Source organism: Callithrix jacchus, chromosome 7 (assembly GCF_049354715.1).
Source record: "Callithrix jacchus isolate 240 chromosome 7, calJac240_pri, whole genome shotgun sequence".
Taxonomy (NCBI): Eukaryota; Metazoa; Chordata; class Mammalia; order Primates; family Cebidae; genus Callithrix; species Callithrix jacchus.
In genome coordinates, this window is record NC_133508.1 from 111,455,842 (window position 1) to 111,482,671 (window position 26,830).

At 33.6% G+C, this 26,830-nt stretch overlaps 2 protein-coding genes across 9 annotated transcripts in view; one reads left to right on the forward strand and one right to left on the reverse strand.

The window, feature by feature from the left end:
* LRRIQ3 (leucine rich repeats and IQ motif containing 3) overlaps positions 1 to 12,739 on the reverse strand; it is a 141,751-nt gene extending 129,012 nt beyond the window's left edge. For all 5 annotated transcript variants that reach the window (XM_078332244.1, XM_078332242.1, XM_078332245.1 and 2 more), the window contains exon 1: positions 12,548 to 12,739. The gene's annotated coding sequence lies outside the window, so the exon portion shown is untranslated. The remainder of the gene's footprint in view (positions 1 to 12,547) is intronic.
* Positions 12,740 to 12,763: 24 nt separating this feature from the next.
* FPGT (fucose-1-phosphate guanylyltransferase) lies at positions 12,764 to 21,831 on the forward strand. Of its 4 annotated transcripts, none has more exon segments than NM_001204801.3 (4): positions 12,764 to 12,912; positions 14,169 to 14,336; positions 15,520 to 15,612; positions 17,526 to 21,817. In NM_001204801.3, coding segments are annotated over 4 exon segments (1,824 nt in total). In that variant the 5' UTR covers positions 12,764 to 12,791; the 3' UTR covers positions 18,968 to 21,817.
* The last annotated feature ends 4,999 nt before the right edge of the window (positions 21,832 to 26,830 follow it).

Here is a 26,830-nt window from a genome sequence, read left to right on the forward strand (position 1 = left end):
AAGGAGTTTGTTTGCTGGATCATAAAATAACAATATATTCATTTTGTAAAAAAAACTGCTAGTATCTTCCAACATGGTTGCACCATTTGGACTCCCACCAGCAATGAATAAGAGATTTTATTGCTCCACAAACCCACAAGTATTTGATATTGTCAATGTTCTGATTTTTGTAATTTTAATAGGTCAATAATGGTATCTCATTGTTTTAATTTGCAATTCCCTAATGATATATGATGTCAAGTATCTTTCATATGTTTATTAGCCATATATATCTTCCTTGGTTAGGTATCTGTTCAGATCGTTTGTACATTTTATTTTCATTGTGGTATTGTTTTATTATTGAGTTTCAGTTCTTTGTATTATTTTGTATACCAACCCTTTATCAGTTATGTGTTTTGCAAACATTTTTTTCCCATTACGTGGTTTGCCTTTACATTTTTTAATTTTCTTTTCTTTTTTACCTCACAAATGCGTAAAAAAGTCCTTAAAAAACGAACACCCATCAACATGGAACCTCAGAGTTCTAATTTCTTTATATAAAGCCAAAGGTGGCTTTACGCTATTAGTCATGGCATTAGTATACAAATTATTCATAAATGTGTGTGTATACATATACACACAAAAATTATAGAAATGATTACTTAATATATAGCTATATAAATATATAAGTATTTTTACTTCAAAGTATTTATTTCTCACATTGATTATTCCATCTCTAACAGTCTATTTTGAAATTTCTTTAAGAACATATTATCTTCTTCCTGGCATTTATTTTTAGGGATTCTCAACAGTGCTACTGATCAAGTATAGTTATAAATGTTTATAGATTCATCCACCAAGAATTTTTTTTTAAACATTCTGCATTAATGCTGCCTATATGTCATGTGAACATGCCAATGAAATATTAGTAGTATTCTTCCAAAGTGGAGTTTTTTCCTATTTTCCTTACTGATCACAGACATACTAGATAATTTTCTAAAATGAAAGGTTCTACACTTATGTGAGACATTCAAACTTTAGCTATTAGATGAATAACTTTGTTAGTAGCTTTGTGACAATAACAAATACTGTTATAACCAACCTGATAAAATAACATTGTCCTCTCCCAAAAAATTGTTAAATATGCTCAACATTTTCTACATAAAATGAGTAATATATAATAAGGGAATTGTTTTGATTGGCACCCTTGCCTCGGTTGAAAACTTCTTATAAATAAGACATAAGTTCTGAGGAAGAAATGAAATATGGGGTCACAAAAATCCAAATTTGGGATAATGTTCATAATATTACTTAAATCAATACTTTTTTTTCCTATTCTGTACAATATTCTACTATTCAGTTTCAATCAAAAAGATGTCTATTAGAAAGAAATATTGTAAGAATTAAGACCTAGTGTAATTAAGAACATATTAAATCCAAATTTGAGGTAATTTTTTGATATTACTTAATCAATGCCTTTCCCCCCATTCTGTACAACTGCCTACTTTTTAGCTTTAATCAATAACTATTCTAGGGAAAAAAAAAGAAATCACTAATCATCAGGGAAATGTAAATTAAAACCTTACTCCTGCAAGAATGGCCATAATTAAAAAGTCAAAAAACAATAGACGCTGTCATGGATGTGGTAAAAAAGGAATACTTTACACATTGCTGGTGCAATGTAAACTAGGATAATCCCTATGGAAAACAGTATGGAAATTCCTTAAAGAACTAAAAGGAGAACTACCATTTGATCCAGCAATCCCACTACTGGGTATTTACCCAAAGGAAAGGAAGTCATTATATTAAAAAAAAAGACATAGGCACACGTTTGCAGCAGCAGAACAATTCATAATTGCAAAGATATGGAACAAACCTAAGTACCCATCAACCAATTAGGGGAAGAAAATGTTACACACACACACACACACGCACGCACACGAATATCACTCAGCCATAAAAAGGAACGAAATAATGTCTTTTGCAGCAACTTGGATGGAGCTTGGAAGGCCGTTATTCAAAGTGAACTCAGGAATGGAAAACCAAATATAATTAAGTTCTCACATATAAGTGTGAGCTAAGCTATGAGAATGCGAAGGCATGAGAATGATATAATGTACATTGAGCACTCAAGGGGGAAGATTGGGAGGGTGATGAGGGATAAAAGACTACATACTGGGTACAGTGTACACTGCTTTGCTGCCAGGTACACTCACGTCTCAGAAATCACCGCTAAAGAACCTATCCACATAACCAAATACCACCTGGATGTCAATGACTATTGAAATAAAAATTTAAAAACAAAAACAAAATAGTCAAAAAATAACAGATGCTGGTGAGGTTGCGGAGAAAAAGGAATGCTTATACACTGTTGGTGGGAGTGTAAATTAGTTCAACCATTGTGGAAGACAGTGTGGTGATACCTCAAAGACCTAAAAGCAGAAATACCATTTGACTCAGCAATATCATTACTGGGTATATACCTAAAGCAAAATATATATATATATATATTCTATTATAAAGATACATGCACACATATTTCACTGCACCACTATTCACAATAGCAAAAACATGGAATCAACCTAAATGCCCATCAATGCTAGATTGGATAAAGAAAATGTGGTGCACCATGTGATACTATACAGCCATAAAAAAGACAAGAGCACGTCCTTTACAGGAACAATGATGTAGCTGGAGGACATTATCCTTAGCAAATGAATGCAGCAACAGAAAACCAAATACTGCATTTTCTCCCGTTTATGTGGAAGCTAAGTGATGAAAATACATGGACACATAAAGGGGAACAACACACTGGGCCTACTGGAGGGTGGAGAGTGGGAGGAGGGAGAAATCAGGAATCATAACTAATGGGTACTAGGCTTACCATCTGAGTGACTAAATCACCTGAACAACAAACTCCACTGAAACAAGTTTACCTTTGTAACGAACCTGCACATGTATCCCCGAACTTAAAGCAAAAACTTTAAAAATCCAAACTATTAAGAACTCTGGTTTCTTAATGAAATGTGCTAACCTGCTACCTTAGGATGTCACACTTCTCTTGAAGTATAACCTTCTTTGGCAAATTATTGCCTAGTCATTATTTAGATTCTGATTCCATGCCCACATCCCCAATTTAGTGATTTTATGTGTGTGTGTGTGTGTGTATATTATTATTTAATAGCCTTGCTTTCCACTAAATTATATGTACCCTGTGAATAGAAAAACTTGTTTTATGGTGAGGTAGTTTTTCTCAAATTTTTGCACATGTCCTGACCTAGAACTGAGTCAGATTTCAATAAATGTCTGTTTCATAGATGTGTCTATCTTTTCCTTTCCTCAGAGAAATAGCAAACTATGGGAGAGGAAACCTTAAACAACTTCTAAGTACAAATGACAAAGTCTCTCTCATTTTGGTAGAAATCTATTATAAATGCCTTTATTTTTAATTTTCCACAACCAATACTCAATCTCTTCCAAACCACAACAAAAAAGGTGTAATAAATCACTCCAAAATTTACTGGCTTAAAATAACCACCATTTTGGTATTCTGAAGATTTTGTGTATTGACTCAGTGGAAGTAAGCAGTTCTCCAACTGAGAACTGAAGTGGCTTGAAGCATCAGTCAGTTCACTCCTCCAGTGAACTGCTGGAAGCTTAGGTTCAGCTGGGAGGCTGAGATGAACGAGCCTTTCTTTCATACTGTCTCAGGGCCTCTCTATCTTGACTTGTCCTCTCCATGTTATCTATCCATATGTGTCTGAAATGGGGTAGCCAGACCATTTTTTTTTCTTTTTTTTTTGAGACAGAGTCTCACTCTGTCACCTAGGCTGGAGTATAGTGGTGCAATCTCGGCTCGTTGCAACCTCTGCCTCCTGGGTTCAAGCGATTCTCCAGCCTCAGCTTCCTGAGTAGCTGGACTACAGGTGTATCACGGCTGGCTATTTTTTTTATTTTTAGTAGAGATGAGGTTTCACCATGTTGGCCAAGCTGGTCTCAAACTCCTGACCTCAAGTGATCCACCCGCCTCGGCCTCCCAAAGTGCTGGGATTATAGGCGTGAGCCACCGCACCCAGCCCAGGTAGCCAGACTTTCTACATGCTAGACCTATCAGGGCTCCCAAAAGCGGAAAAGCAGAACCTGTCCGACCTTCCTAAAGCTTAGGTTCAACTGAAGCATCCCCTCAGCCACATTCTACTGGTTAGAAGTTCATTTTATTTTTCAAGCACCTTATAAACTAGGTACAGAAAAAGTAAATAAAATATAAGGTGTTCTGAGCTTGGTGATTTCAAGTAAGTTATGTATCCTGTGCTACAGTTTCCTCATCTGTAAAATGAAGATAATAATAACATTAGCACATAGAATTGATATGAGGACAAAATGAGTCAACATAAAGGGTTTAGAATAGTGTCTGGCATTTAATGATATGATTTAGCTGTGTCCCCACGCAAATCGTATCTTAATTGTAGCTCTCATAATTTCCACGTGTTTTGGGAGGGACACAGTGGGAAATAATTGAATCATAGTGGTGGTTTTCTCCATACTGTGCTCATGGTAGTGAATAAGTCTCATGAGAGCTGATGGTTTTATAAGGGAAAACCCTTTTTGCTTGGTTCTCATTCTCTCATCTACTGACATGTAAGACATGCCTTCTACCTTCTACCATGATTGTGAGGCCTTCCCAGACACATGGAACTGTGAGTCCATTAAATCTCTTTTTCTTTATAAACTACCCACTCTTGAGTGTGTCTTTATCAGCACACTCACACATTTAAGGGACTCACTTAGCATGAAAACAGACTAAGACAGTAAGTACTACAAAATAATTGAATGCCCAGTTCAATTAACAATTCAAGATAAAATCTATGCTTCAAAAAGTATATCAAGGGACCTGCAGTTTCCAGTGTGGCATGTAAGGAGCTTGGAGTAGTCACTCCATCCTAACAACACATTAAAAAGATGAATCAATTGAAAATCAACAACTCTTGTTAGCTACACAAAAGAAGTAAGGTTATAGGGTAAATTGTGAACCCCAAAATTGAAGCAAAAGACAGACAGTACAGAAACTCATCAGAAACAGACACACAGGTAGCAGGGATGTTGGAAATATCAGACCGGGAATTGAAAACAACTAGGATTAATACACTAACGGCTCTAATAGAAAAAGTAGGCAACATACAAAAACAGATGGATAATGTAAGTAGAGAGATAGATATTCTAAGAAAGAATAAATAAGAAATGCTAGAGACCAAAAACATTGTAACAGAAATAAAGAATACCTTTGAAGGGCCTATTAGTAGACTGGACATGACTGATACAAGAATTTTGGAGTTTGAGGATATGTGAAAAAAACATTCAAAACTAAAAACCAAAGAGAAAAAAAGACTGGAAAAAAATAATATTTCAGAAGTATGGAACCCACTTATAAAGGTATAACATATGTGTAGTGAAAATGCCAAAAAGGAAAAAAGCAAGGAACAAAAGCAGTATTTAAAACAATAATGAATGAAAATTTACTCTAACATCAGACACTAAGCCACAGATTCAGGAAACTCAGAGAACACCAAGTAGAATAAATGTAATAAAATAAAATAAAATAATAAAAAACCCAAACCGAGGCATTTAATATTCAAACTTCAGAAAATCAAAGATAAAGATTGGAAAAAGCCAAATAATTTTTTAAATCTTACTTATAAAGGATCAAAGATAATAATTCCATTTAACTTAACAGAAATCATGCAGGCAGAAGAGAGTGAGTGAAATATTTAAAGTTTTGAGAGAAAAAAACTCACTGACCTAGAATTCCATATTGTGCAAAATTATTCTTGAAAAGTGAAATAGAAATAAATTCTGTCAGACAAATATTGAAGTAATTTGTTGTCAGTAGACCTGTCTTGTATGAAATATTAAAATAAGTTCTGAGAGAAGAAAAATGATATAGGTCAGATACTCATATCTATGTTAAGAAAGAGTGTTGGGAAAGGAACACATGAGGATAAAATCAAAATCCCTTATTTTTCTTAGTTGAATAATTTGTCCAAAATAATAATAGCAACTAGTTTTAATTCATCCAACAACAGCAGACTACACATTGGTTTCAAGCTAACATGGTACACTCATTCACCAAGATAGACCACATTCTCGGCCATAAAACACACCTTACCAATTTCAAAAGAACCAAAGCTATGCAATGTCTTATTTCAGATGACAATGGAATTGAATTAGATATTGATAACAGAAAAACAGCTGGGAAATTCCAAAATACTTGGGAGATTTATAAACAACACACTTCTAAGTAACACATAGGTCAATAAAAATTTAAAGATGTTTTGAACTAATAAAAATAAGGTGTAAAATTTAACAAAATTTGTGGGATATACTAAAAGCAGTACTTAAAAGGAAATTCACAGCACTGAATACATATATTTGAAAAGAATAAAGATCTAAAATCAATCATCTAAACTGCCATCTCTAGAATTTGAAAAGGAGTAACTTTAATCAAAGGAAGTAGAAGAAAAGTAAGTAATAAATACAGTAGGTTAGTGTTCAAAAAATTGTAATTCTTAATTATACTCTCAAATATTCTGGGAGAGGGCATATTTTATCATTATTTCATTCCAGAAGACTCCATAAACATCTATAGTCTCTGTACGAAATAAATACTTTATACAGATTATATGTAGGTTCTTCTATAATACAAAGCATCTAACCATTAACCTATAGTTCTGATCTTTAATGAAGAATGGGGAGATCTTTCCATATGCTCTCTGTGGTTACTTTTACTATGCAATAATAAATCTTACTCCAAAATATAGCTCTTCCTTATCTGCTACGACATTCAGAGTTAACTTTTTTCCAACTTTTATTGGAATCAGGGAGTACATGCACAGGTTTGTCACAAAAGTTTATTGCATAATGTTGTGGTTTAAAGTATGAATGAATTTGTCACCCAAGAAGTGAGCACAGTAACCAATAGATAGTTTTTTCAATCCTTACCCATCTTTCTCTTTCCCAATTCTTGTATTCCTCTCAATTACCAAATTTCATCCCAGATGTCTAATAACATATTTTTCAGTTCTTAACTGAAAATCTTAACTGATTTTTGTTTTACATGTTTCCAAAATTTTAAACTCTTCTCAGCTGGTTAATTTGTAGTTGATGTGATATGAATACTTAAATAATTTAATCTTATAAGCAGTCTTCCCTATACACTATGTTAATTTATATTTATTTTCTCTAGTATTATTCACCTGCCAACAATATGTATTTGCCAGTATATAAACAATCTTAATATTTTTTTAAATTCCAAAAAAGAACATTATAATACCTGATTATTCCTATTAAAGAGAAAGATTAACATATGATTAATAAGTTATAGCAATAAGTTTTTATTTAAAAAACTAGTATTCTATATTCAGAATATAAAGTATGTTTCAGTTATTCATATTATTCAAACTTTCCAATTATTTTGGAAAAGTGGGGATTTTTCATATTTTGTTTTAAACTACCACATGCAGCATTTCAGTTTTGTTTCTCATTATTTATTTATATTGCACATCTGAAAACCAGAATAACCCAAATGACCAGCCCCCACAGTATATCTCCTGAATCATATCACTGCAGCTATGGACCCAAATTCTATTGCCTATCATGGGGAGTGAAAAACCACTACAATTGATATCTTCTCCTCTACCAAGTTAAAACTTCTTACCACTTGCTGAAAATTTAAAATATGCACATAAAAGAGAAATGCAGTCACTTTCACTCCTTTTACACTTTGAAAATTTTATAACTATTTTGTGAAATATATACACATTTGTAAATTCCCAAGTTCAAATAATAATATAATGTTCAAAGGTAAAGTAAGTATAGCAACATATTACAGAAAGTATCAAGGCTCCAACTACAGTTTCAAAGAAATTCTGCAGTTAAAAATAATAAATCAACACCATTATCAGTAAACCCTTCCTTGGTTTGTATCAACTAAAGTACTAAGCCTTTCCTCGGTTTGTATCAACTAAATTACTAATTTTTAAACTATAGTTTAATCACATTATATAAACCATGTCTGTAAAATAAAATGCACATCAAATATGTTTCCTCTTTAATCCCAACTTTGATGGCAAACACATTAAGTGTAACTATACAAGGCTATTAACTCATGAATATCTAAATTAAATATTAAGAAGTAAAAACTATATTTATTTTGTATATTTATTTCCTTTCCAAATGTGCTACATAATAAATATTGAAAAGAAAATTTTCAAAGGAAGTCTTTGCTAAGTGTACCAATTACATTTAGACTTCATACTTATTCACTGAACCTTTTAGATACTAGGAAAACAGATACATCATTATTTTAAGTAATATATTAACATATTAAATTTGACGGTCTACAAAAAGTATTTTATAAGCATGAACTATGTATATTAAACGGAAATCTGAATACTAGACTCCAGAATTATCACAACAGCTGTAAAGATATCTGCATATAAAATCAAACCATAAAAAAAGAATAAAAAGTTTTAGTTTTTAGAAAATCTAACTGTAAGGATACAAATCAGTATATTTTATACATATTGTGATTACAAACTTTATTATTAGTTTAGAATGTCTGCAACATATTAAGCTCATGTCTATTAATAAAATAAAGAAATTATATTTTTAAAATACTTTTTATTTGGATAACAAAATTTTTAAGTAAATACTGTTTCGACAAACAATTGCTATGGGCCAGTGCAGTGACTCATGCTGTAATCCCAGAACTTTGGGAGGCCAAGGCAAGAGAATGCTTGAGTGCAGGAGTGAGCTATGATCTGCCACTGCACTCCAACCTGGGTGACAGGTTGTCTCTAAAAGTAAAAATCCTGTCTTTAAAAATATTAAAAAATTGCCATGATTTTATATCGCAGAAAAAAATATATATTTTCAAAAAAAAATTCAGGAGAGAGTCTAGTAGAACAGTCTAACCAGACATGTGTCCTAGAAAATGAACATAGAATATAGTGCATTTATGAGTTAATATAAATAACCTTGACAGCTTGAAACATTATATTTTCATGGCATCATATTCTCTATGCTTGCAAATGACAAATTATGATTATTTTTCTTTAAATGTATTGGCTTTTTAAATTTTAGAAGGCTATATACTTCTGTTCAGAAAAAAAAGCTTTTGTTAGACACCATTTTTCAACTTCAATTTTTATTCCAACTTGTATAATGCAAAAGCATAAACCTAAAAAAAAACTAAAAGGTAATGAGCCAGAAAATGGATATTAACCAAAGTTAATCAAAATATTCACAGAAAATAATCTGCACAGAAATAACTTCTTGATAAGGAAATTAGCACAACAAATATTTCTTCTAGCCCCAAACATTCCTTGGTTAGCTTTCATACAAGATTTCAGATCTCCTAAAATTAAGCCATTAATACCTTTCTCTTAAGTGTCATAAATATTGAATTACATTAATTAAAATTTAGTTCTTGAATCTACTAATTTATATTCTTCAAGCTTTTGCCCTCTCTCTGTTCCTTTCCCCTCCTTGAAACCTCATGCTGATATTTGGACAAAGTAGATTATGATTGCACTACCAGGGAATTCCATTTGGAAAAAAAGTCTGCAGAATACTAAGGAAGGAAGTATAATATAAGTTCAGGGGTGGGAGAATGTTTCCCTGCACTACAGAAAGTTGAGGGGTGTAAGGGTTCCTTCAACAATGCATTATATTTAAGAAGTAAGTTGAGAGCAGGCTAGCCGAGTAAATAAATTCAAATAAAACAAACTGTACAAAGAGAATTTTTGCTTTTTCTGTATGTCAGGAAGAGTAGCAGGAGGAAGCAAGTGGTTAAACAGAGCCATGAAGTACAAGCACTGAAAATAAATACAGCCTTAGCTTGTCTTGACCACAGCATGCACATTGAGCTCCACAGTACATAATATTCATTTGGCTTCAACTCCTTCATATAAAGAAGTGGGGGAAATTAAAACATGCTTCTCTATAATTTCCACACAACAGTCATAGTTATGCTGGTAGTAATAAAAAAAAATGTCACTGGCATTAACTGTAAATGGGTTGGAAGGCATTTTAATGGAGGAATGAAAATGACCTAAACCTGTACTTCAAGAAAGTTTTTTTAAAAAAATCTATCATTCTTCCTTACGGCAGCTCTTCAGATACTCTCTACTCTCCTCCAAGAAATATAAAGCCCAAGTGCCTCCCGAGAATATAATTTTTCAATGTATTATAGTTTAGTATGTTCAATGTCTTTTTAAAAATATAGAATCCAAAACTAAACAGATTATTTCCTGGGTGTTTGATTTGTACAGAATTAATGGGCTTAAAGCTTTGCTGGACTGATATAATTTACTCTGGTAAAATAGCATTCTGGTAAATATCTGGAAAAACTCTGTGGCAAATACTCTAATAAAATAATACTCTGGTAGCTTAAGATGTTAAACAATCATATTATTCTATTTTTTATATTGAATATAAACTTAAATAAAATCCCTAGACTTTCTCTGACCCCAACAATCAACTTCCAAGAAAATTTACTCTCACTCATATATACAGTGTTTTTTATTTTTTTACTTAAAAAATAATATTAATGAAAATTTGAGAAAAGTAGGGAACAGAAGCCATAACTGATAATATGGTATATTTATTTCCAGCAAATTTTGATTTCATAATATAGTCATATTGAGAAAAAATAATATCCCATTTATATGGCCGTCCTTCCCAGATCCAAGAAATATTATATTTAATATTTTGTATAATACCTTCCTAGAACCAAGAAATATTTTATTTACTATTCTATATGATAGAATCTGACACATCACTCTGTCTCCTCACGGTTGTTATCACTGGATTTTTTATTTGGTTACTTCTTCCTCGTTTATTTCACCTTATTAGAATGTACAGACCCCAAACATATAGGCTCTGCTGACCTTCATTCCCTTGGGACCTCACCTAGTTCAACCGTTAAAATTAATTCTATCTATTTGCTGACAATTCTCAAAATTACATCTCTAGTCCAGACCTCTCTCCTGAATTCTGGGCTCATATGTATAATGTATATAGACACACACACACACACAAACTTCCAGTACATACTCACTGCATACACATATGTCTGTTTATTCCACGTGTCCAAAATCAAATTCTGGACTCTATTACCCCACCAACCTTCCTCAGTCAGAAACCCACTCATCTCAATTGATGACCAATCCATCCCAAGGCAGTCATCTTTGACTCCTCTTTTTCTTTTACACTCCACACCCATTAATTCCATCAGCACATTTTATTGTTTTTGTCTTAAAAAATATATCCAGAATCTGACCAACTTCTCACCATCCTGCTACCATCCTGGCCAAGCTTTCACCAACTCTCACCTGCTTTATTGCAGTAGCCTCCAAACAAGTCTCCCTGCTTCTGTCTTTCCCCCAACCCCCATTATAATCGAGTCTCATTATCTCTGAGTGATCTCTTTAAACATAAGGCAAGTCACTTCATAACCCTGCAATGGCTGTGTTTCCCTCAAGAGTAAAAACCAAAATTCTTTCTGTGGCCCCTTGTTCCTTTCTGACCTTCTCTTGCTACTTTCTCCTCTGCTTATTCTCACTCAAGTCTCTGTATTTTCTAAATGTTCTTCAATAAGGTACTTTTTTTATTAATAAAAAGTTTTAAATGATAAAACTACAAAAAGTAATCTAATCTACCATTTTACCCAAATGCTTCCACTACTAGAACAGGATTGAATAACATGTCTAAAAAGAAAAACTAAGTAAATTTATGACAAGACTTTACGGTGCCCTCAATGCCTACATGCCTAATGAAGATGTTGATAAACACAGTTCTCAAAAAACCAAAGGGTATGGTGAAATAGCACAAGTTCTGGGTTTGGGATTGAAATATATTTCTTAAATCTTTTATTACTTACTGTGATTTTTTGACCAAGTCACTATTCTCTCTGATTCAATTTTCCTCTGTAAAAATGAAGCGATCAATCTGTAAAACTAACAAACTTGGTGTTCTACAACAGGAACACCTCTACATAGCTACCAAAAACACACCTAGTAAGGCTGACTTATTCCTAAGAACGTTATTGAACATTCTAGATTAATCTGCATATACAAAAGAATGACAGAAAAGAAACCAAAATACCAAAAATGTTTGGAGCCTGGTTGCGGATTGAGTTTTATATAATTTCCAAAACCACTATCTGGGAGATTGTCGTGGGTACCCTACTAAGAATAAACAGAGGGGTGGGGTGGTTCACTCTCTAGGAATCACAAACTTCATGTTCTCAAAAAGAACACAGATTTTAAATAGTCAGACTGTATAGGTATCATCACTCAGGGTTGGGGGCGGATGGCTCTACATGACTTGGGGTGGCGGAGGAATGGGGAGAGATGGAGAAAATCTTCTATCAGGATCTCCTGGGGAACTGCTCCCGGCTGAAACAAACCACCAGTTAGGACGAATCGCCTTTGATGTCAAAGTTGGGAAGCTAGATTGTTCCTCAGCGGATCGGTCCTAACAATTTTGTTACCCAACCCGAAACACTCACCGGGTCTACTGGGCTGCAAGCCCTTAACAGTTGGAAACAAGTGACCCAGACCCAACAGAGTCAGACAAATCACTAGGTGGCCATCTGCGCCTGAGACAATTGCTAGAGAAACAGGACAAGATACAGCTTCACCCCATCAACGTTTTCCGGGTGCCGGCCAAGGCGCTCCAGGGGCGTGGTTATGTGAGCGACGCACGGAAAGGGCGGGTCAGAAACAACCGTACCGAGGAGCACCCAAGGGCGCATGCGTGCTATGCGGCACGGGCTCTGGAAAGGTGGGGCTATGGCAGCTGCTCGGGACCCTCCGGAAGTATCGCTGAGAGAAGCCACCCAGCGAAAATTGCTGAAGTTTTCCGAGCTGAGAGGTATCAGAGAAGAAACCTGAGTTCTCCCGGGCAATGGAGAGGGAGGGTGCTTTTGCGTGCCAGCAGTTTTGTTGGACTGTCACTTCCCGTCTGCTCATCTGCAGGCCTGTGACTGGCTCAAAAGTAGCTAGCTAATAATCCTTTTGAGTTTTTTATTCTTCTCACTGTCCCTGCTTGACGTTATGCTTGTTGCTTACTTTATTCTTAGTAGTGTAGATATTAAATAAGGGCGGAGGAAGAAGACTAAAGAAAATCTGACTAGTGAAGTTATGCATTGGTTAGCTCGTTAATAAAAGTTACTTTAAGTAACTGTAAAAGATCTGAAGCATAGTATTTAGACCTTTCTGAGTAGATCCCAACCCCCATCTACTTCATGGTTTACATTACCTTCACCTACTCCTGTAATGTAAGCACTCGTTGAGGGAGCAACAGAATATGGAGGAATTATGGATTAAAAATTAAAAGGGAGAAATTTGTCATCAAAAAATTGGCTATGCCACTTAATCCCTGTACAACTGTCTATTGTACAAAGTGATTAGACTTTTGATGCAGGGACTAACAAATACTGGGACTCATACTTGGATAACAGTAAAATGTTCACGACTATTAGATTCTAGCTGACAAGTTCTGTTTGTTAACTAATTAAAACACTTAATCATTTTGTTTATCAATAAAGAGATTCCAACCGTCTACTAAAAGTGCAGACTGTCTTTTAAAGAGGTCATTAGAGAGTTGGGACCTTCTCAGAATTTTATATTATATTCTAACAGCCTATGTAAGTTTGCATGGTTCATCTTAAAGTAATAGAAATTAAAGTACCTACATTTTTAAATAGCAACATTGATGGAATGGATCTTTGGGTTGTGTCTTTCTTAATCACCTAACACTAAACGACCCTGATATATAAGCATTGATTTGCAAAACTGGTAATAGTCTTTGGCAAGTGAAATTAGCTCTCTTAATCAAGAAAAATTGTATCTTTCAGAATTTATAAATAAATGGGATTGTAGACCATAAAAGGAGGGAATGATCAAAAGAGAGTGAAAAATAAAAAGAACTTGGGAGCAGTCCTTATTATAACTATTTTGAATCATACTAATGCACCACTAATTATTCCCTAGCTCTCAAAAGCCAAAGATACATTTGAAGATCATAATAAATGTTATCTTCTTTTTTGTCTTTCTAAATAGGCAAACCTGTGACAGCTAGAAAATTCTGATAATTTTTGTTGTCATTTCTTTGCTTTTTCCAAATAGGCAAAGTGGTAGCACCTGGAGAATTCTGGGATATAGTTGCAATAACAGCAGCTGATGAAAAACAGGAACTTGCTTACAATCAACAGCTGTCTAAAAAGCTGAAAAGAAAGGAGTTACCCCTTGGAGTTCAATATCACGTTTTTGTAGATCCTGCTGGAGCCAAAATTGGTACGCGCTTTATGGTCAGGTTTATAATATATACCTAAGCAGAATAATCATTGAAGAAAAGCTTTTCTGTGGCTTACAGTTTACAAGCTGCATATTTCTACCTACAGCTTTACATACTTGAAAATTTGTAGAACAGGGAATATCAACTCTTCTTACCCATTATGACTTACCTTGAACAACTTCTAGAATGTTACTTAAAAGATAATTTTTTTAGTTTTAATGAAATTTACACTACTCAGGTAGGAATATTCTTTTGGATCTTATCAGTGGAGCCCTTAAAGTCCTCCCAGCTCTACAGTTTTTCCAGCAATTTACATGAAGAAAGCAAATGGGGGAAATGGGGGAAAAATACTCCTGGCCTTTTGGGGATATAATGCAGAATGCAAAATAACACTGTCACATGGTTTAAATATCATTAAATGTATATTTGAAAACCCTAATTTAGTTCAACTTTCCCCTTTGACCTTTCATTACAAAGAGAAATAAATGCTCTTTTTCTGAAGGCTGTAACCTATGTGCTTCAAGGTGCTTTCTACTAAAAGTTGAAGCACCTTGATACCAGAGATAGGATATCTGCATATGACATTAGCGTTATTCTAATTATCGAATGTTATTTTTATTTTATCCTGGCAACTATGAGGTCAATACTCTTATTATTTCCATAGATGAGAATCTGAGGTACCCAGAGTTAAGTAACTGGCCCAGGATAACTAATGTGGTAGTTATATTTAATATATATATATTTTTTTGTAATCCAAGTTCTAAAAATCTCATTTCAAAAGGAACTCTAATTTGTGTTCCCAAATGATTTTGTCATTTGGGAGAATTAGTTAAATGGGCTTTGTGATTTGTAACTCTGTATGAATGTTTATACTTATCAGTCTTCTAGTGTTGCAGATTTTGTAATTTATTCTTTCTTATAATTACTATTTTGGGGAGAAATAGTAAACCCTCATCATTTATTACTGAGGGTTGCTGTCTGGGTTTCGTTGCTAATTTATTGATTGGTTGTTTACTATGAGATGATTTTAATTTTCTTCTGTTGGCAATACCTTTGGTATCTGTCTATTTAATTATTGCTGAAAGCCAAATCTTTAAAATTATATAACACCTAAATTTACCGTCATGACACTTTTAGCAGGTTTCTATGAAATAAATTGTGCTTTTTAACTTTATTTTTAAGGAAATGGAGGATCAACACTTTGTGCCCTTCAATGTTTGGAAAAGCTATATAGAGATAAATGGAATTCTTTTACCATCCTATTAATTCACTCTGGTAAAGTTATAATTTACTAATTTACATTTTCTTTTGAGTATTCCACCTTTAATACTTTAGAGACTTTTTTCTTTCTTGCAAATACTTTGCTTCTATTTTTTTAAAAAATCTTTGAAGTTATTCTGCTTTGAAAACAAATATTTCCTGATTTTCATGATTTTTGTAGATTGTAAGTAGTATAGTGACTTTCACAAATTTTACCCTTAAAATTGTAGATCACATATATCATCAACTTTTTATGAATATTGTTTTGTTTTTGTATGTACAGAAAATTATTTTCCTAAGACAGGACTCATTCAAATATGAATCGTTTTCAGGAATGCTTTAGTGGGGATTTTTCTTTTAATTTTAATTTTACGTTCCAGAATACATGTGCAGGTTTGTTGCATAGGTAAACGTGTGTCATGGTTGTTATTAAGCCTAGCATGTGTTAGCTATTTTTCCTAACGCTCTTCCTCCCTTAGTGGAGATTCTTGCTTTGGGAGAAGGCTGATTTAACACTATCATTACTTGACTTTTCCTGGTACTTTCTATCTTGCATTTTTGTGTGATTATTGGTAGCCAAAGGCCACAATGTTTAAAAATAAAAGGGAAATGTGACAAGATAAGGAGTGGACAAGTACATATATAAGGGAAAAATCACACAAAGGAAGACATTTTAAAACAGAAAACTAGGAAGGACATAGTCTCAGAATAAAGATAGCCTTTTAAATTGAATACATTTAGTTGTATGAAAATTTTTGTTACATGAAAACCTTTGTTGTTCTTCTCTATATGTTAAGGGGCTAATGAAAACTGTCATGAATTGACATCAGTCCAGGGACAGGTGTTTTAGAATCATTCTATGGCTTCCGAGGCACTTTCTAACTCTTATTATTTACATATAAAACGGTGATTCTTTGTAAACATGATGTCAAAGTAGAGCATCCAAGTTCTGGTTTTAAGACTAAAGATTTGTAAAAAGATCACATTGACAGTTTTATTTAAGAGAACTATTATTATCAGTTTAGTAAAAATTAAATTACTTATCAGGAAATGCATAGTTAGATAATTGTTTTTATTTTTATTTTTTTGGAAATAGATAACTCTTAGTGCTAAATTTTACTATTGGCTGGTCTTTGGAAAAAGAAAAAAATCAAAAGTTATTAGCTCTCTTTTGTTGAACAATGTACCATGTGCCAAGTGCTTTGCATATATTATTGATCTTCAGTAATAAATTAATCTTAACTTACTAAAACATTTTTACTTTATAAACTTTAATTTTTTATAACTTTTGACTCTATTATAATAACACTTAGCTTGACACACAAACACTATACAGCTGAACAAAAATATCTTCTTTATATGATTAGGGTTTATTTTGTTGTTTTTATTTTCACTTTTTAAAACTTTTGGTTAGAAAGGAAGACACAAACACATTAGCCTAGGCTGACACTGGGTCAGAATCATCAGTATCACTGTCTTCTACCTCTATTGCCCTATTAGAGTTTAGGAGCTGTCATCTCCTATGATAACAATGCCTTCTTCTGGAATATTTCCAGAAGGACCTGCCTGGGTGACAGAGTGAGACTCGATCTCAAAAAAAAAAAAAAAAGTAGATACAACATCATGTTTTGGCCCCTGTCCTTTTTATTTGTTGTACATTTAATTCAAAACATTTCGTAGGCTCTGCAGTATACTTAATTTTTTTCCTGACCTAGAATTTTTTAAATTGTGTTATGTCAAATGTCAACAAGAGACTTTTTCTTTGAATTTTTAATCTAGAGTTCATTATTCTTTCTTGATTTACACTAACACGTGGTATATATTAAATATCTTTAGAGGTATTTTGATTTGTAACTGATGCCCTGGGGTTTGAAAATTTACAAACAATACCACAGTTTTTAAATGGTTATTATGTTTTAATTTTATAGGTGGCTACAGTCAACGTCTTCCAAATGCAAGTGCTCTGGGAAAAATTTTCACTGCTTTACCTCTTGGTAACCCAGTTTATCAAATGCTAGAATTAAAACTAGCCATGTACATTGATTTCCCCTCACATATGAGTCCTGGAATTCTAGTTACCTGTGCAGATGATATTGAACTGTATAGTATTGGAGAATTTGAGTTTATTAGATTTGACAAACCTGGCTTTACTGCTTTAGCTCATCCTTCTAGTTTGACGATAGGTACCACACATGGAGTATTTGTCTTAGAGCCTTTTGATGATTTAAAACACAGAGACCTTGAATACAGGTCTTGCCATCGTTTCCTTCATAAGCCCAGCATAGAAAAGATGTATCAGTTTAATGCTGTGTGTAGATCTGGACATTTTTGTCAACAGGACTTTGCTGGGGGTGACATTGCCAATCTTAAATTAGACTCTGACTGTGTCTATACAGATAGCCTATTTTATATGGATCATAAATCAGCAAAAATGTTACTTGCTTTTTATGAAGAAATAGGCACACTGGGCTGTGAAATAGATGCCTATGGTGACTTTCTACAGGCTTTGGGACCTGGAGCAACTGTGGAGTACACCAGAAATACATCAAATGTCATTAAAGAAGAGTCAGAGTTGGTAGAAATGAGGCAGAGAATATTTCATCTTCTTAAAGGAACATCACTAAATGTTGTTGTTCTTAATAACTCCAAATTTTATCACATTGGAACAACTGAAGAATATTTGTTTTACTTTACCTCCGATAACAGTTTAAAGTCGGAACTTGGCTTACAGTCCATAACTTTTAGTATCTTTCCAGACACACCAAAATGCTCTGGCAAAACATTCTGTATCATTCAAAGTATACTGGATTCAACATGTTCTGTGGCACCTGGCTCAGTTGTGGAGTATTCCAGATTGGGGCCTGACGTTTCAGTTGGGGAGAACTGCATTATTAGTGGTTCCCACATCATAACAAAAGCTCCCCTGCCTGCATATTCTTTTGTGTGTTCCTTAAGCTTGAAGATGAATAGATGCTTAAAGTATTCCACTATGGCATTTGGAGTGCAAGACAACTTGAAAAAGAGTGTGAAAACATTGTCAGATATAAAGTTTCTTCAATTCTTTGGAGTCTGTTTTCTGTCATGCTTAGATGTTTGGAATCTTAAAGTTACAGAGGAACTGTTCTCTGGTAATAAGACGTGTCTGAGTTTGTGGACTGCACGCATTTTCCCAGTTTGTTCTTCTTTGAGTGATTCAGTTACAGCATCCCTACGGATGTTAAATGCTGTTAAGAATAAGTCAGCATTCAGCCTGAATAGCTATAGGTTGTTGTCCATTGAAGAAATGCTTATCTACAAAGACGTAGAAGATATGATAACTTACAGGGAGCAGATTTTTCTAGAAGTCAGTTTAAAAAGCAATTTGATTTAGAGATTTTTAAACATTGTACACTTTGCCTTTTTGAGTAACATTCCAGAGATGGTATTTTCTGTAGGCTGTTTGTTTCACTGAACTTAATTAATGAAAATTGTCTTAACATAATTGCTATAGATAATGTCAATAGCACAAAAGTACATATAAATCATATTTAATGAAGACTCTTTCAAGACTAAGTTGAGAAAAGTGATACTTTTTTGGATGTATATCACTGTTTTAGTTTTTAATAATGATGGATTTATGGAGCATTGTTTTTTCACATAATTAGTATAAAAGGTAATTTTCTAAGAATACCTTGGGAGAATTTTTCCATCTTTTTTGAGGCTTTTGATCCAATAAAGTTATAAGTATTAATTGGCAATTCTCTCCTCAACTGTAATTCTATTTTGACTAATAAAAATGGCCTACTATAGGGTCTCCCGAGTACTGTAGGAATACAGTAAAAATGCTTTGTCAGAAACAAATCCATAGCTGACAAATTCATTCAGTGCCCAATATATTGTGATTATTTTAGTTGATAAATAGCTAGATACAGAGACCTCTGAAATTGATGATAAAATTTGTATCTCATTGATTTTATTAAAATGAAACTAAAAGTACACATGTATGATACCCTTGAACATGTGTTTGTGTATCTTTAAAATTTTCCCTTATGTTCCATTCCATAGCAAAACACACTCATATGCACACAAAACTCAGTTTATCTGTGGGGAAAGTGGTAGTAATAGTTGAGATTCATGAATAATCATATAATTTCACTATGGACATTACTTTCATTATCTTCTATCTGTGCTTCTAACAAAATTTAAATTACCAAATGAACTGACTTTACTTTTCATCTTGTTTTTTATCCACACACTGGTGTTGCTGAGAAGCAAACAATTGGCCCAAATGCAGACATCAAGACTCAGGCAGAAAAATGGAAAAACTGAGATAATGCACAGATGATAAACACTTCCAAGAAAATAAAAATTGGCTGAAATCTCAAGTTATATGTTTCTATATTGGTATAAGCACATAAGTGAAAAGTCTTCATACTAAAGTGTAATAAAGATTTGTCAGCGTGTTTTTTTAATAAAATAACTAGTCTGTGCTACTTTTATTTGTATGTTAACATGTCAGTATAAAAATTGCCAAACTAGAACTAACTTGTCTATTACCTTCAGTTATCATACTTGTGTGGATTTTTTTTTTTCAAGGTTTTTCCCAAGGAGAAGATACAAAGATATGGTAGCTATTGTTTATAAATAATTGATTTACTTGCAGATTTTTCAGAGGATGTTATGTGTTTGGCATTCATTAAATGTTCAAAATTTTAGTTTTACCAAATCTGAAGTGCCACCAGTTAAAAGAATCACAGTATTTTATGTTCCATTAAGCAAAACACAATAAAATATGACATAATACTTTCTTTGTTACTTGAAATTTTCATATTTATATGAGATCTCTTTTAGATGTTTTAAATATATTTTATTTAACCCTCTTGCATATACATATAAAATAACAAAAATGAAATATTGAGATATCATAAAAACATTTCTACAGCTTCACATTCAAACTGTCCTGCAGCACTTTCAACTCAGAGTTAATGATACGCATATGTCCGTCTAGTACCATCTTCTGTGCTTTCAGAGCTACCGGTAAGGCTGCATTTCCTGAGTGCTCTAACACTACTGTCTGAATTATTTTTTTACCAAGCCCACACTCCTGCAAGTTTTGATACTCTTCTATTTGACAAAACTCAGTTTTACTTTTGCTTCAGTGTAATCATAGGTCCTTCGAACATAGGACCTGTGATTCTATTCAAAGTCAGAAAGATTTCTGACAAATTGATGTTAATGTGAAAATTAACGTGTTAATATGAAAATTATTGTTTGGTATACCCGAAGTGACCTGTCTGAAGCCCTCAATTATGGTATTTGTGTGTTTATTTTTTTTTCTTTTTCAAGGTTCTTTTTAGAGAAAATATATGGTAGCTGTTGTTTAACATTTACTTATAGAGCTTTCAGAGGATGTTACATGTTTACTAATTGCTCAATACTGTGTTTTGCCTAATCTGAATTTTAATCATAATCTTGCACAATGCATGGATTCTAGTTGCTTTGAAATGGTTCTGTTCAAAGAACTTATGAATGTCTCTTGCTTTGAGATGTATTGCTTGGTGTGTAGTAGCACAAATGTACCACAAATAGCGTACCTTATTCAACTGAAGTGGCAGTCATATACACAGATATGACCAAGTTCACATGTGAGCAAGTACAACTCCATGACTATTATGCCAGGCTAATAGCTATTACACTAATATTTGTAAGGCATATTCCATTTTCTGGCATGTCGAAATGTGGAGAAAAAAAGATGAATTAGGAAATGATTCTAACCTAAGTGTGTATTTTAATAAAAGGACCTAGGCAAAAAAAAAAAGTAAGTCACTCTTAAATTTAATCCCTGAATGTAGTGTACATGATGATAGGGGAGAAGTGTATTTTTGATAAGAAGTGACTAAATTTTGTGACAATCTTTATTTTTCAGGCTTTTCACTTAGTCTGTATCAGCAATAAAAAAATAAGACCTGCATTTATAAGTTTGAAAATAAACATTTTGTCTCCCTTTATAATTTTCATTTTTATAAAATCATGGCACTTACATATACTCAGGTGTGTAAAAGCCTACTATTGTTTGTAGCTGTAATCCATAAACTTATTGATGTTAATTACCAACAACAAGAGCATGAGAAAAATTCAACATTAATAATCTTTTACCTTAGACATTTATTCTCTAAGCAAAACAGAAATAAAGGATATGTATCAGTGTGTACTCAGTTGAAATAAAGCTTTGAAAATCCAAATGATATTTTAAAATTGTTCAAAAGTTTGATGGCATGAATCCAGGATTAATTCCCACAACCTGTGATGATCTAGTCATCTTCTGTAGCTACAAGTACTAGTGTTAAGGTTACCAAATTTAGCAATGAAGCCAAAATCATAACCGCCTGCTGTCACATACAGCTTTTAAGTAAACTACACAAAATCAGAGTTTCCGTTTACATGCTCCATGATGCCATCTGGACTTGAGCACCTTGGAGGCTCAAGATTAAGGCACCTCAATATAGCCTGGCAGAATTACAATGGAGAGAAGTGAAAACTGTCATTAGTAGCTAAAACCAGCTGAAGGATTTCAGATGCTCTTTTTCTTGTTCATCTAAATCAAGTCTTCATCTGTGTTAAGAACTAAATTGTTAAAGACCTTTTTAATTTGTTTAGTGCAAGAAAAATAATAACCATTATCTACTTAGTTAACATGAGTGTTCTGTGCCTCTAAAATTTTGTTTAAACAAAGACTGTTTCGATTGAGGTTAAGGAACACAACTTCTGATACTTACTAAAATTGTATTATTAACATTTCTTGCATTGAACTTTGTCATATTTCTCTTCTTCTAATACTAGTGTGCCAAATTCTGTAACATAATAGTGTTCTTCATGCTCCTATTTATCTGTATATACAGAAACTTCTGCTTAGGTTTTTTTTTATACATAATGAAAGGCTAGTTACACCAGTTGACTGAAAAATATCAGTTCTGTCCCTGGAAGAGCTGTCTACATGAGCCACAACAAACCGAACTTGCAACATCATTCAAACTTGCCAATTTGGCTGTAGTTTAGTGGACGACAACTTTGGGTCAGGTTAATTTTTGGAGAAATGGAATAATAAAAGTTGCTGATTTTCATACTGTATTGGAAGTAGGCATATCAGCAGCTTTGGGGGATTGGAGGTGTGGAGGGAAGATGCCTGCAAATGAGTCACTATTATCAACTATCTGCAAAGCAGCTAGATGATTGACACTTATGTCTAAAGATGTTCATCCCAAAAGCGTTATTGTTCATACAAGTAACTGATTGAAACTAACAGAGTTAATGTGTTATTTTGGGCTGCTTGGACAAATAGTCTGTCTTTTTGAAGCCTCTGGCTGCAGGGATCTCTTAGCCGTCGCACAAATAAATTTCAACCATTCAGACAGAGCAATTCATTTCTGATTGCTGTGGACTAGTGCAATCCATCTGCTAGTGTCATTTACTAGCTATCTGTGCCAGAATTATACTCCTTCAATTGTGCTTCAGTGCATTTCTGAAACAATCTAAACTAAAATGTCTATATTCTTTGGCCACTGGCTTATGGTGTGTTACTGATATGCTTATGATTTGTTACTGAATCCCCAGCCTCCTTAAATACTTTTTAAAATCTTTGTTGCAACCAACACATCGTGGTTAAGTAATCTGCGCATGTGAATGATTTTTTAAAATTTCTTTTCTTACCAGTATCCACTCTTTTCTCTCTTCAGCACATTCAGATGGTTCAAGTGAGTTTTAATTTACCACTTCCTTGTAGGAGAGTGTCACATTGCCCAGAATAGAATTAAAGCATTTACATCTTGAGGCAAAAAATCTTTTAAAATACAACTATGTCAAAATCAAGTTAAGTGTTCGTTTCGTTTGTAGGTTTAGAAATGTTGCACTGCTTAATGAAGTTTTACGTGAGTGGTTTCTTTCCTATTATTTTTAGCCTTGGGGTTTGAGAAAGTAAATTATGTCCATCAATATGCTGTTCTTTAGAGAAGTTTCAAATATTTCTAGAACTAGAAAACTTGGACTACACAAAGAAATAATTATGATTATAACAAGTGGCCCAAGTGCAGATTTTAAACATACAGGCACACTGAAAAAGTCATAAATTAAAAATTCACTAATTATATGTCACTGGGATCAATCTTTAATGAAATTGAATAAGAAAGATCATCACTCATGATAACTGATTAAAATTGATAAAGCTTCTAATTAAGCATTATCCAGTCAAATCAAGAGCTGTCTCTGGAAGCCAGCCTATGAGAAAGGAAGGAGAAAGTTTTAGAGTAATTCTTTTTTACATGTTGCAACACCTGATGCTTAAATACAAAAGAAATACGTACCATGAGTTTAGTGAGAAGAAACAATTAACAATATTAGCCATATTTCTTGTGTCTTCAATTATGTATCTCCAGACTACAATCATGCTGCAATTTTCCATAACATAAAAATAAATAAAAATAAAAATAATTCTGTTAGCCATATTATTTCATCAGGATATAATCAGTCTAGTTTCATCTACAATGAAACCAAAGTTGTCTAGCCATCATAACATACCCAACACTGAATTCTAGATTCAGATGTTTACCTTCCTGCTTCATATCCCTCCCTTACTGGAAAAAATTGAATGGACATCTCCATTTGGAGAGCTCTGATCTTCTCTCTGTCTACTAAGAGAATCTTTCATCTAGATAAATGACATAGCCATTCACCAAATTGGCAAAAACCAAGAAGTTTTCCAAGACTCCTCAGTACTTCCCCTCATTCTCTTCATCCTGTTTTTCAACAACTGAAGTTTGTATATCAAAAACACAACCAAAATCCATCCACCTCTCTCAACTTACTGAGCTACCACTGTTTTCTAGACTAATGCAATAGTTTTGTTTTTACATCCCACAACACCTTATTGAATGCAGTAATAATAATAATCTGACTTTTATAAATGCACATGAAGGCAAAGTTGCAGAAAGTCTGCAAAGGAAAGATTTTAAAAGATTGGCATTGAAGTATATGAGACATTGAAAGGGAAAGGAATACTGTGGCCATCTCAACCTGCTTCACTAATTTGGTACTGTTTTTGTATCCCATTTTGCTCCTCTGAAGATGACCTTTTAGAACAAAGATTCATCCTACTTTCTAACCTTCTACACTTTATTTTCTCCATGAAGTTCTGCCTGGTGATAGTCTGCAATCTCTTTACTACCCACATTGTTGTTTTTTACCTTTTACATATTTGCTATGTGCAATCAGGTGTCAGCTAGAATTTTGCTTTCCCTTTAGATGTAGGTAACATTAGTTGAACCTCTATTCTAAACCCCACAGATGTCAAAAACTTCTCTCAAATATCTGTGAAATTTCTGGAGATCACATATCTTCATAATTACTTTGAGTTGTAAGCTTCCATTTCTGGTGAGTTAGTTCTGTTTGGGCTTGCATGTGATTTTCTCACAATTCTATGAGCTGAGTGCCTATTTTTCACTATGTGAGTCTCAAACTTTTTCCCACATTTATGACATCACCCTATCCCTCTGGAGAAAGCCCTCTGACACAAATTTTATATGTAGCAAGTTTCTCTGAATCATTGGAGCTATGAAGGAAGGTGCTGGAAGGAAACAGAAGCATACATCTAAGAGGAACGAAAACACAGCATTAGGTAATAATTGTTCTTAGAAATTCTTTGGATCCTCATCACCAGGAATTTCTTCATTAGCTATTTTTTATAAGCCAAAATTATCTTTAGCTTTTTTCTCTTTCTCAGACCAATTTCTTCCATTCCCATATGATATATGTACACATTGTCTATATGATAGACATATAGCATTTATCTCTTCTTTCTCTTGTGTCATTAGTTTCGCTCCTTTAATGAATTATTCTCATCAGTACACAAATACTCTGTGATCTTTCCAATCAAAAAAAACTCTTGACTACACTTCCTTCAGGTATGACTTTATTTATTTCCTTCCTTTACACTAAAATTTTTAGAATATGGTGTCTATTCTTCCATTCTTCAGTTCCAATCTTCCTATTCACTCTTCAACCCAATTCAGGCTTTTAGTACCCCTCTTCATCACCACTACTCCATTAAAGTTGTTCTTCTGAAGATTTATAGCACTCTCAATTTTGCTAAACTAGTGGTCATTCTTGCTCTCATCTTCTTGCCCTTTAAACAGCATTTATCTCAATGGATTACTTCTTCTTTGACTTGTATTCTTTACCTGGATTCAAGGAATTCCCCATTACTGGCTTTTTTTCTAACTTATTAGTCACTCATTTCAAGTCTCTTTAACTGATTTCTCCTCATCTTCCTCACTTCATATCACTAGAATCCCACAGATATTTGTGTTTTAATTTCTTGATCCACATTCACTCCTTTGGAATCCATTCTCATAGCACCTATGTGTTATCAATTCTCAAATTTGTATTTCTCATCAAACTATAACTCAAATTGTTAAAATATGAATCCATAAATTGTGAACATATGTCAGAATTTAATTCATTAATGAGGAAACAAGTAGGATTATGAAGTTGATTTTATATTGTTCCAGATACTACAAAAAAGAAACTTTATAAGCAACATTATAAAGAACTTTGTCCAATAATATAGTACATTTTCTTATGAGATAATAGGCTTAAGCAAAAAGTCCAAAAACAATTTAGCAAGAGTTTTCTTAAGAAGTTCTTATTTTAGATAAGAGGTAGGATTGAGGCAGGAAAATAAGGTCTGGAGGCAGGAAGTATAAGGCAGATTCACACTTAAGCTATGACAGGAAATATTCTTTCCATAGGGTGTATGCAGAGTAAATGACTTTGTAACTTTACTTCATTCTCTCCATTTATATAGGCCATACACCAAGTAACCAATGGAAAACCTTAGAGAACATTTAAACCCCCCAAAATTCTGTAATGGCGTCCTTGAGCCCCTATGCTCGGGCCCACTCCTACACTGCAGAGTGTAGTTTCATTTTGAATGCATTGCTTCATTATTTCCTCACTTTGTGCATTTGTCCAATTGTTTGTTCAAAATGCCAAGAACTGGGTCACCCTCCACTGGTAACAGTGTTAGATGATGACTGTGGGTCAGGTTTCCTGAAAACCAGAATCTGAGATGTACTTTAGAATGCACAATGTTTTTAAGGCTGGTCTGTGGCATTAATACTTGTACAAGAAAGGGGAGAGAGAAAAACAGAGCAGAAGAAAATGAAGCTGAGATGCAATCTCAAAGACAGCCTTATTTGGCTAA